At 47.3% G+C, this 12,795-nt stretch overlaps 1 protein-coding gene and 1 pseudogene across 1 annotated transcript in view; both read left to right on the top strand.

Annotated features, from left to right (window-relative positions):
* The window catches only part of LOC109911817 (zinc finger protein 154-like), a 6,765-nt gene extending 843 nt beyond the window's left edge, over positions 1–5,922 (top strand). The window contains exons 2-3 of the mRNA XM_020511194.2: positions 238–350; positions 2,844–5,922. Coding sequence (XP_020366783.1) covers positions 3,187–3,777 — 591 coding nt within the window. The 5' untranslated portion in view covers positions 238–350; positions 2,844–3,186 and the 3' untranslated portion in view covers positions 3,778–5,922. The remainder of the gene's footprint in view (positions 1–237; positions 351–2,843) is intronic.
* Positions 5,923–8,956: 3,034 nt separating this feature from the next.
* Positions 8,957–9,800, top strand: LOC125487486 (annotated as a pseudogene).
* Positions 9,801–12,795: the final 2,995 nt, after the last annotated feature.

The following is a 12,795-nucleotide window of genomic DNA, read 5'->3' as shown; positions in this document are numbered from 1 at the left end:
CAGGAAGGCTCCTCTGATGCTGCTTGGCCTGCTGTGTTCATCCAGCTCTACACCTTGTTATATCAGAAAAAAATGTGAATCTTTGTCTTGGGCTGACAGGGATGGAGTTTATAAACTCCTTTTGCAGGGGATCAGGAGGGGAACATTTACGCACATCTTAAAGAAAAGAGAAACGTTTATTTCTTATTTTTTTTGTTCTGGACTGACAGTGATCACTTTTGTAAACTTATTTTACAGGATATTTGAAGAGGATTTGCATTTCGGAAACTCAAAACAAACAACACATCAAGATCTGACAGTGTCACTTGATTCACTATTTATTCAGCACTGGATATTATTGGTCTTTGAATGTAAGAATCAAGCAAAATGAAATTAACATAAGATTCCTTTCTTATATCTCCCTGTAATTCTTGCTCAATATCTTAAATCTTGATCCTGCATAACTTTACTATCAGCTAACGGGAACAGCTGCTCTTTAGCTCCTTTACCTAAACTTGGATTTGATGGTGTTCACATTCACTGGCTACCGGGTTCCTTCTCGGTGGTGGAGGCTGAGTGTTTGGAAGATTTTGACAAATTTCTGGTTAAGTTTTAGGTGTCTAATTCCTTCTCCTTCACTCCCTACCTTTTGATTTCTCTATCATACAGTCACAGAGTCATACAGCATGGAAACAGACTTTTTGGTCCATGCCAAACATAATTCCAAACTAAACTCGTCCCACCTGCCTGGTCCTGACCCATATCACTCCAAACCTTTCCTATTCTTGTAATTATCCAAATATCTTTTAAATTGTGTAATTGTACCTGCATCCACCACTTCCTCAGGAAATTCATTTCACATGCGAGCCTCCCTCTGTGTAAAAAAAATTGCCTCATGTCTGTTCTAAAGCTCTCTCCTCTCACCTTAAAATGTGCCCCATAGTCTTGAAATTCCCCATCCTAGGGAAAGACAGCTACCATTAACTCTATCTGTACCTCTCATTATTTTATAAACTACCATCAGGTCACCTCTCAACCTCCTACGTTCCAGTGAAAATAGTCCCAGCATATCCAGACTTTATAAGTCAAACTTTCCATATCCAGCAACATCCTGATAGATCTCTTCTGAACCCTCTCAGCTTGATAATATCTTTCCTACAACTGGGTGGGCAGAACTGGACACAGTATTCCAGAGGAGGACACAACAATGTCCTGGACAACCTCAACATGACTTCCCAACTCCTATACAAAGGAATGAGCAATGAAGGCAAGTGTGCCAAATGCCTTTTTGACCACCCTGTCTACGTGATGCAAACTTCAAAGAATTATGTACCTGCATCCCTAGGTCCCTCTGTTTTACAATACTACCTTAGACCCTACCATTAATTGTATAAGCCCTGCTGTTGTTAGTTGTACCAAAATGCAATAACTCGCATTTATCCAGGTTGAAATCCGTCTGCCATTTTTCAGCCCATTGACCCATTTGATCAAGATCCCTCTGTAATCTTAGAAAATCTTCTTCACTGTCTACCATGCCACCAATATCAGTGTCATCAGGAAACCTACTAACCATGCCTTCTATATTCTCATCCAAATCATTTATGCAAATGACAAGCAAAAGAGGTCCCAGAAGCAATCCCTGCGGAATACTGCTGGTCACAGGACTCTAGTCTGAAAAGCAACTCTCCATCATTACTCTCTGTCTCATGCCATCATCACATAGAAGACAAGGTCTTGTGAAATCTTGTTGCATAAGGGGGTGTTCTCAGTAAACTCCAGTGATGGTCTGCAAGTACTATGAATGAGGATCCTGTTCCAACCACTGTCCACCCACTTTTCATCCACTTCCCAGAGACAGGGCTCCGGTATGTGCTTGGGGTCTCCAACTCCCACAATCCCTGATGCAGGGACCACACATGTCGGAATACATGAAACTGCACATGTTCAGAATAAGGGCACGCTTTGGAGCATGTGCAAGGCATACCTCATAGATCATAGACCATAGAATTCCTACTGTGTGGAAACAGGCCATTCAGCCCAACTAGTCCATGCCACCCCTCCGAAGAGCATCCCACTGCGACTCATTCCCCTACCCCTGCATTTCCACATGTGTACCCCACCTAACTTAAACATGCCTGGACACTGCGGGCAATTTAGCATGGCCAATCCACCCAACTTGCACATCTTTGGACTGTGGGAGGAAACCGGAGCACCCGGAGGAAACCCATGCAGACACGGGGAGAATGTGCAAACTCCACACAGTCGCCCGAGGGTGGAATCGAACCTGGGTCCCTGGTGCTGTAAGGCAGCAGTGCTAACCACTGAGTCACTGTGCCGCCCCTGGGGTGGAACACATTAGCGTTGTGATTTGCTGGCGAACTAAGGCAACCACTTTTTCTACTGGTCAACTTGTGGGGTGTCAAAGTGTCACCATGCCCACACAGGTCCAGGTTCCACCCCCCTAATCATCATAATGCTGGAAATTGACCTATGAGAAACAATCGAGGACTGGAAGCATTCTGCCAGATTGAACCCTCCTTTTCTGTCCAACATCTATGAGCAAAATCCTTTCTTTTATCTTCCTTTCTGTTTCCTTTTTTTTCCATTCTGTGGTAAAATTATTGACTTGTAGAAACTGAAAGGAAGCAAGTGAACTTAGGCAAGGTGCAGAGTCTGTACAGGACAGGAAGTAGTGACCTTGGATCTGTTTATCAGTACCTTCAGGTGAACGGGGAGGGTGTATATTAGGATCAGCAAAGTGAGCATTGTGGGAGAATGTGGGAGGAGACAGAGGAAAAAGCTATCCCAGAGAAAACTAGAATCCTCTGTTCTGAATTTTTAATTTATACTTATTCCTTTTACAGGATGCTAGAAGGTGAAGATTTGCAGACAGAAATCACAAAACAAACATCATGTGCGGATAGTGATTAAATTAACCAGAACTTGAATAACCATTGATGGAGAAATGTCCATTTGTTCTGTCTGCATCGAATGTTTAAAGTCAATTTGACTGGAAAAGCACTGTGACACACCCTCTTACCCCAAGTAAGAGTCTTCCAGTGAACCGACTCTGGAAAAAACTTTAATCGGTGACGCAGCCTAAAAAGCATCATACCATTCACAGCAGGGAGACACCATACCCATGCTCCGTGTGGATGAGGCTTCAGCTGATTATTGAACACTCAGAGACACAGCAACACCAATAACATGGAGAAACCGTGGAAGTGTGAGGACTGTGGGAAGGGATTTCATTCACTGTCAGCACTAGAATTTCATCGACGTGGTCACAGCAGGGAGAGGCCATTGACCTGCTCTGAATGTGGAAAGGAATTCCCTAATTCGTCTGCCCTTCGGAAACATCAACGTGCTGCCACTGGAGAGAGGCCTTTTGCCTGTTCCGAGTGTGGGAAGAAATTCAGGGAATATTTCACCTTGTTGAGACATCAGCGAGCCCACACTGGGGAGAACCCATCCACCTGCTCGGAGTGTGGGAAGGTATTCACTCAGTTATCCAGCTTGCGTGCACACCTGCGAGTTCACTCCGGGGAGAGACCATTTAGCTGCTCTGATTGTGGAAAGGAATTCATTCAATTATCACATCTGAGGAAACATGAGCAAATTCACACTGGGGAGAGACCATTCAAGTGCTCCAACTGTGGGAAACAATTCAGAGATTCATCTGGCCTACAGGTACACCAGCGAGTGCATACTGGGGAGAGGCCATTCATCTGTTCCGAGTGTGGGAAAGGATTCATTCAGTCATCACATCTGCGGAAGCATAAGCAAATTCACAAGTGAATACAGGATCTGCTGTGAATCAGCAACAACATCCGTTCTGTTAGATAGCACCTTCGAAATTCTAAACCGCTGAAATGTAGAAGAACAAGGGCAACAGTTACCTGAAAATATCCCTCCACGTCGCACACCATCATCACTTGGAACTATATTGGCTGTTCTTTCACTGTCGCTGGGTCAAAATCCTGGAACTCTTCTCTCACAGCATTGTGGGTGTCCCTACACCACAAGGACTGTAGTCCCAGAAGGCAGCTTCTCAAGCAAGACAATTCAGGATGAGCAGTAAATGCTGACATAGATATTGATACTATACCCCATGAATTGATTTAGAAATGAGCGAAAATGACATCCAGGACTGAGCCATGTTCATTTTGACAGTGGGTAAAGTAGAAGGGTCAGAAGGTTTCTTTCTGCTGGACTGGCTGCTCTCACCACTTTGCTTCCAGTAAGGCTGATGCTGTTTGAGCCTGGGATTGCACATTCCTGCCAAAATGATTCCCAAAAGCTGTGAAGGACATTTCTCCTGCACGGCCAATAATGTTTTTCTTCCCACTACAAAATCTGACATAAATACATATATTCATCCCATTGAGTCTGCAGCACAGGGCTAGGCCAATCGGCTCAATTGGTCTCTGTCAGTATTTATGGTCCATGTGAGACTCCACCCTCCACTCTTCCTCTCACCCATCAGCAGATCCTTCTGTTCCATTCTCCGACATGAATGTGTCCAGCTGCTACCCTGCTCCTTCTCAGGGGTTGAGGCTGAGTGTTTGGAAGATTCTGACAAATTCTGGTCAGTGTGTAGGTGTATAAAATCCCTCTCCTTCAGTTCATGCCTTTCACACTATCTTCATATAGAAGCCAGAATCTTTGAGAGATTCCCTCTCAGTCTCTTGTTTTTTTTTGTTGGACGTCAATTATACAGGATATTAGAAGGGGAAGATTTAAAACCAAATATCACACAAAGATTTGATGGAGTCATTCAGTTTATCACAAATGGAATGTCGTCAGGTTTTGAACATGGATGGAAAAAACCTCGTTCACAGTGGAGAGAAACCGTACGTGTGTGTGTGTGTGTGTGTGTGTGGAGTAGGCTTCAGCCAATCATCAGACTCCACAAACCACAAATGCAGTCACACTGGGCAGAAACTGTGGAAATATGTGGATTGTGGGGAGGAATTTGTTTTCCAATCTGAGCTGGAAACACATTGCAGATGCACCAGTAGCAGGCCATCCACCTACTCAGTATGTGGGAAGGAGTTCACTCAGTCATCTAACCTGCTGCAACAGCAACTCGGTCACGCTGAGGAGAGATTATTTCAATGCCTGGATTGCTGGAAGTGCTGTAAGAATCCCAGGAGGCTGTTGTGCCATCAATGTGTTCACACTGCAGACAGATCTTTTAAATATCCAGACTGTCAAAAATGCTATGAAACGTCCAGGGACCTGGAGTCCCACCAATTTGCTCACACAGAGGAGAGACCTTTTAAATGCTCAAACTGTGTAAAGTGCTTTAAAATCTCCAGGGACCTGATATCCCACCATGTTCACTCTGAGGAAAGACCATTCATGTGCTCTCTCTGTGGGACTGGGTTCAGGCGACCATCTGAACTCATGGAGCACCAACAGGTACACACTGGGGAGAGACTGTTCTGCACCAGGTATGGGAGGGGATTTACTCGGTCGCCCAACCTACTGAGACACCAGCCTGTTCACGTTGGGAGAGATTTTTGTTTGGGAACTGCAACTACAAGCTCCTGGGGACTGACTTATCAATGTGTTCACACTGAGGAGAAACCTTTTAAATTCTCAGACTGTGGGAAGTGTTATTGAATTTCTGTGGAACTGATGTCCCATCAATGTGTTCACATGACGACAGACCTTTCAGGTACTTTCATTGTGGGACTGTTTCCAGACGATTATCCCAACTCTCAGGACACCAGCGAGTTCACATTGGAGAGAAACCATTCACCTGCGCCGTGTGTAAAAAACAGTTAGCTCACTCATCTACCCTACTGAGACAGCAGAGAGATCACACATCTCAACAGTGATTGGACTTTGCTGTTAATCACATCCAGAAACTGAAAGCAATGTTTAAATTTTCAGGATAAAAGTTAAATAAATCAGCTTTGTGTTAAATACACTGTAGCAGGTCTTTGTAATACTTTGATTCCAAGTTAGATCCTTTTGTAGGATTCTTCCTCCCCTGCATCTTCACCTTGAACAGCCATTCGTGCATGCAGCAAGACATACATCCCAGCCCTGACATCGTTCTCCACTTTCCCTCCTGTCATACCCCATCAGAGCACATGTCCATCAGATCCACCACCTCATCTCTTGAATCTGTTCCCTCAAAACTACTGACCATCCGACTTCCCCATGTTGCTCATATTATTGGGCGGCACGGTGGCACAATGGTTAGCACTGCTGCCTCACAGCGCCAGGGACCAGGGTTCGATTCCACCCTCGGGTGACTGTCTGTGTGGAGTTTGCACATTCTCCCAGTGTCTGCGCGAGTTTCCTCCGGGTGCTCCGGTTTCCTCCCACAGTCCAAAGATGTGCAGGTTAGGTGGATTGGCCGTGCTAAATTGTGTAGATTAAGGGGATGGGTCTGGGTGGGTGTTCTGAGGTTCGATGTGGACTTGTTGGGCCAAAGGGCCTGTTTCCACACTGTAGGGATTCTATGATTGATAATTCTCCCTCTTTCTCTGGGACTGTCCTTCTCCACTATCAAACTTGAAACCTTTTACACCACCATCTTTGCAGATGAAGGCTTTTCAGCGCAACATGACTGCACTGACTCTAAGCAATTTCCCTCATTGCCAACCTACAGAATTTATTTCTGTTGAAAATTCTTCCCATTGAATTAATTATCATTGTCCTCCTAAATGTTTCAATCAAACTTTTGTGAGATCTGTTCATACCTTCCTGTCAAAAGGTCGCACAGAAATAGGTCTGAGGAGGAAAAGATGCAACAGGAGGGGTTTTTTTTGTCCGTTTCAGTTTATGTTCTGCAGGAAGATGTCAGATATCTCAAGGCTCTCACCTCATTAAACATCTCCCGATGGATACCCAAACACCGTGTGGCACCATAACACATTGGGGACGGTGAGAAACACCTCGGCCAAGAAGTCTGGACCTCAGGAACTGCCCAGAAGGAGGAAGGTGTGGATTTCATGTTCCAGTGAAATGGCAATGGCTGTTGGCACAGAGTGAGCCAGTTATTTGAGTTCCACTGCAATATATCATCTGGTGGAGATTTGTTTTCATGATAATATCCAGAAAACAAAGCTCACATGTTGAAATCAGTGATAATAAGACAAGTTCTGAAGGCTTGGAGCTGTTTTCCTGATAGTGGTGGTGGTGGTGGTGGTGGTTGATCAGATTTCTGAAGCCTTTCCGTTTGGAAAATGTTCAATGCCTCGTTTCTTCTGACCAAAGTACAGAATCTTAGTTGCCCATATTATATTCCATCGGACACTTCTTTGCCCATTCTTCTAGTCTGTCTAAGTCCTTCTGCAGCTCCTTAGTTCCTCAAAACTAGCTGTCTCTCCACCTATCTGTGTGTCATTTGAAAACCTAACTACAATGCCTTCAGTTCTTTTGGCAACTTCTTAAATGTATATTGTGAATAGTTGTGGTCCCAACAATGACCCCTGCAGACCCTCACTAGTCACTGACTACTATCCTGAAAAAGATTCCTTCATGCCCACTCTTCTGCCAGTCATCTAATTGTTTATACATACCAGACCTTGCCCCGAACACCATGGGCTTTTATATTCTTTAGCAGCCTGAACTTAAACACTTCTCCTGTTTTATGTGTCAGTTAAATTCATACTCTCTTATTTTGGGATTTTTTAAAATATGAGAACAAATTCACACAATCAGAGACAGTGTGTTGACCTAATATTGAAGAACAAATTCTCACACTGAGATCAGCAAGTTTAGTTCATATCCAGTTTTTAAACTAGATCACTTGTGCCAAGAGTCAAACAGCACAGCAATAGACACTTTGTTCCAACTCGTCCATGCTGACCAAGTTTCCCAAACTAGGCTAGCCTCACATGTCTGCATTTGGCCCATATCACAGATATGGTCTCACCAATATACCGTACATCGGGGCATTCTTGCCTGTATCGTATGAGATCAACAACAGTGGCCAAGTTACATGAGTATTTGCTGTGCACATTGTGAACGGTGTTCCCACATGTAACGGTTGTATCTATGTCGATGATCTGGCATGTCTTGCAGAGGTTGCCATGTAGTCCACAAGGACTTCAGGATAATATAGACAGACTGGTCAGATTGGCACACTATGGCAAATGGAATATAATCCTGAAAGATCTGAGGTGATGCGTGTTGCGAGAATTAACAAGACAAGGGAGTAGACAGTGAGTGGCAGTACCTTGTGAAGTACAAAGAATCAGAGATATTAATGTGCACATCCAGAGATCTTTGAAGAGAACAGGTGAGTGAGGTGGTTAAGAAGACAGAAAGGATCGTTGCTTTTACTAGTTCAGGCATTGAATACCAGAACAAGGAGGTTGTGAGGGAGCTATATAAAATGTTAGGCCACATGATTGGGTACTGCATGCAATTCTGGCTGCTACACAACAGGAATGATGTGACTGTACTAGAGAGGATATACAGGAGGTACACCACGATGTCGCCTGGGGTGGAGTCTTTCAGTAATGAAGGCAGATTAGATAGGCTGGGTTGAAAGGGTTACAGAGTCATACTCCTTTGAAACAGACTCTTCGGCCCAACTAGTCCATGCTGAACATAATCCCAAACTAAACTAGTGTCACCTTTTGAGCATAAAAGGCATGATTGAGTTGTTCACTGTCATTAGATGCACAGATAGGGCAGAAAAGGAGAAACATTTGCTCTTAGTAATGAGGTCAATAACCTTAGCTTTAAGGTAAGGAGCAGAAGGTTAAGAGGAGTTTTAAGTCTGATTTATTTCACCCTGAAGCTGGTGGGAGTTTGGAACTCGCTGCCTGAAAGGGTGGTTGAGTTAGGCTTTCTCCCACTCTCGCTCTCTTCCCCAACCCACCTCCCTCCCCCTTCCGTTCCCATCTCTCTCCCTTTCTCTCCCTCCACCTGTCCCTCGACTTCCGGTCTCCCCCTCCCTTCACCCCCCGTCTAACTCCAACCTTCTCTCTTCCCCCACTTTCCGTCTCTCACAGTTTCACCGTCTCCCTCCTTCTCGCCCGCAGAGATGCCGGACAAGGAGAGCGGGCGGGACAAGGAGGGGGAGAGGCAGGAGGAGGGTGAGGCCGGGATGACGGAGGAGACTGAGGGCTGGCTGGAGATGCCGTCCTCGTACACGGAGACTCTGAGCACCTTCTATAGCACGACCACCATCCATGGGGCGGTGAGGCTGATCTGTACGGAGGGCAATCGGATGAAGACCAGCCTGTGGGCAGCCATCCTGGCACTCACGCTGGGTGCCATGTACTGGCAGAACCTCCAGTTCCCGGTTCAAATCTCCCTCTTGATCCACAGCGGCAACATACAGTTCTCCGCTGTCACTGTCTGTACTCTTAACCCATACCGGTAAGGCTACCTCTACACCGTCCCCCTGCATCAAACACTCCCAGGGACGTTTGGGTTAGATACGGAGTAAAGCTCTCTCTACCCCGTACCCAAACTGATGTGAATGTATTTGTGTCCCCTGCAGGTACAAGGAGGTGAGCGTGGACCTGAAGGAGTTGGACCTTTTGACCTGGGAGGTCCTCAACGTCCAACGCGGCTACGGGGGTCCCGGGGATGGAGTTCCCATGCCACCCACCCAGGGCGGCCATCCCACGGCGCCTGGGCCTGCGGCTGATCGACCCTGAGGGGCGGCGCGGTTCGCCAGCCCTGGAGATCGGGCCCTGACAGGGGGTTGCAGCACCGGCGAGGGGACCGGCTGGGCCCACAACCCACCTTTGGTCCGCAACAGCTCCTGGAAGATCAGCTTCAAACTGGTAAGTTCTGGAAAAGTGACAGGGGCCTGTCGATGTTCGGGATACGTTCTCTGATGCATCTGGGGCTGTCCTGACCCAGACCCGGGCCCGCCCCATCCAAACACGGAACCTGTTTTGCCTGGCTGATCGACCTGGTGGGGCGGCGCGGCAGTGCCTTCAAGCTCCCTCCGCCCAGGCTCTGGAGACCTGGGACAGTCGTAGATGAGGCCTGCTCCCATTTTGTGGCTATTCTCACTTTTTCTAACTTCCTCCCCATGCTTTCTCCACAAACCCCATCCACCCCCCAACATACTCCACCGATCCCTGTCCACTGGCGGAGACTGCTTTTACAACCGGCATTCATCCGGCGTGAATGCCCTGAGGGAGTGGTACACCTTCCACTACGTGAACCTCATGGCACGTATCTCCCTCGATGCATCACCCTTGGACGGGGCGAAGATGGGAGAGTTCGTCCAGGATTGTCGGTTCAATGGCTTCGTCTGTAGGGAGAGGTGAAAGAGAGGAGAGAGAAAGAAAGAATCGGAGGTGAGGGAATAAGAGAGACGGAAAGAGAAAGACAAAGAAGAGGTGAGGGAGAGAATGAGAGGGAGACAGGGAGTGTGGAGAGAGAGAGAGAGGGGGACGGGGGAGAGAGAATGACAGAGACAGAGAGTGAGGAATATCACTGATCTCTCCGTCTCTCTTTCTCTCAAATTCCAGTTTCGACACGTCCTTTCACCATCCAGTTTATGGAAACTGTTACACCCTCAAGGGATCAACAGCAGCTCCCAGTGGGAATCCTCCAAGGCTGGAAAAGACCACCGTGAGTGAAAACTGAGAATAAAGCTCCCTCTGCAGTGTCCCCCATTAAAGACGCCCAGGTTAGGGACAAAAACAAAGTTGCTGGAAAAGCTCAGCAGGCCTGGCAGCATCAGTGGAGGAGAAAACAGAGTTAACGTTTTGGGTCTGGTGACCCTTCCTCAGATCAGGGACAGCACAGGGTTAGGTACAGAGTAAAGCTGTCTCTACACTGTCCCTCATCAAACACTCTGAAGACGTGGACAGCATGGGGTTAGATACGGAGTAAAGCTCACTTTTCTCTCTCTCTCTTTCTGATGCCCAGGTCTGTCCCTTGTGCTCAGGATCGAACAGAACAATTCCATTCCTTTCTTGTCGATGGCAGCTGAAGCCCAGATGATGGTTCATGATGGGTCTCGCTCCCCCTTCATGGAGGACGGTGGCTTTGATTTTCATCCAGGACTGGAGACCTCCTTCAGCATGAGAAAGGTGAGGGAGGGAGAGAAGGAGCCCCCCATCTCTTCCGTCACCAGGCACTGCCTCACACTCTCCCTTCCTGTCTCTCTCACCTCCTCTAGTCCCTTCACCCCTCCTATCTCTGTAGCCTTCTCCAACCCTTACACCCCTCCCTATCCCCATCTCTAGCTCTCTCACTGTCTCACTCTGCCCCCATTCCAGGAGGTTGTGTCTCACCTCCAGAGGGCTGTACAGTGACTGCATGGGAAACAGCTCTGAGATCCGAGTTTGTAACCTCTACAAATCCGACTACACCCAGCAGGTAACTGGGCTGCAGTGCTGCCGGCTCATCTCTGTCTGTGGAGTTCTGGTGATCAGTGGGGAGCAGACCAGATATAACGTGTCCAAGCCTTTGTGAAGCCTGCAGGCCTCAGGCTTTCCGGCCTGTTGTTGAAATTTGGCATTATTAGTCCTCAGGCTTTTCAGCCTGTTGCAGAAATTGCCATTGCTAGGCCTCAGACTCTAAGGGCTTGTTGTTAAGTTTCATGTTCCTAAGTCTCATCTCCTGGGAACGTTGCAAAGGTTGGCCTCCCTAGGCCTTAGGCTCCCGGGCCAGTTGCTGATGTTTTCCTCCCTAGGCCTTAGGGTTTCCAGTCTGTTGCTAAGGTTGACATTCCTCAGCCTCAGGCTCCCAGGCCTATTGCTGAGGTTCATGCTTCTAGGCCTCAGCCTCTGGAGCCTATTGCTAAGGTTGGCATTCCTAGGCCTTAGGCTCTTGGATTTGTCGCTAATGTTCGCATTTCTAGGCCTCAGGTTCTCCAGCCTGTTCCTCAGGCTCTCAACATTGCAATCCAAGCCTTTCCCAACACATCTTTCCACTCAGGCCCTGACTGTTCCTCTCTCTTTTCAACTCACCTCCTCCAAAAGACCTGCATCTGTTCTTACTTCTAGCTCACCATGGTATCCCACCGCAGCTGCACTTACAATTACTACCCACTGCCCCCTGTAGCGGAGTGCTACAATTACAACAACCACACCTCTTGGGGTAAGTGGGGCTTTAGTGATAGGCCTGTATTACATACATGGTTAGTCACATATCCTGGAACGAGCTACAGACCCTTGTGGCCTGTTGCTGAGGAGGAGATGGGACTTGGTCAGGATTTTGAGGAAGGTTCTTGAAGATAAGAGGGAAATTGGCCAGGATTTTGTGCCCAAGATAAGGATGAGATGGGACTTGGCCATGGTCTTGGGTCTGTTGCTGAGTTGGGAGGGAAATTGGCCAATGTTTTGAGCCTGTGCTCAGGATGAGGCAGGAATTGGTCAAAGGTGATCAGGAAGAAGAGTTTTCTTGCTCACCTCTCTCAGTTTCTCTCACTCCCAGGACACTGTTATTACCAGTTGACACAAGAATTTACTACTGTCCTCAGTTGCTTCAAAACCTGTTGGAAGCCATGCAAGTGAGTACAACTGCAAACAAGGAACCAGGCCTCAACCAGAACGCTGAGGGACCGGGCACTATCGGAGGGTCAGCACTGAAGGACCGGGAGCTGTCAGAGGGTCAGTGCTGAAGAATTATAATTAATCTAATTCTTGACGATATTTCCAGACAAAGTGAATATCAAATGGTAGCTGGATATGCAAAGTGGCCATCAAAAAATTCAATGGTAAGCCTAACGAAATTAAATCGGCAAAAAGCCCTCCTGTATGTGGAGACATTCTCTCTCTCCCCCTCTCTCTCTCCCCCCTCACTCCCTCTTTCTCCCCCCCCCCTCCCCCCCTCTCTCCCCCCCCCCCCCCCCCCCCCCCCCCCCCCCCC

Source organism: Rhincodon typus, chromosome 42 (assembly GCF_021869965.1).
Source record: "Rhincodon typus isolate 14 chromosome 42, sRhiTyp1.1, whole genome shotgun sequence".
In the NCBI taxonomy this organism is placed as follows: domain Eukaryota; kingdom Metazoa; phylum Chordata; class Chondrichthyes; order Orectolobiformes; family Rhincodontidae; genus Rhincodon; species Rhincodon typus.
The sequence above is the reverse complement of the archived record's forward strand: the minus strand, read 5'-3'. Positions and strand labels throughout refer to the sequence as shown.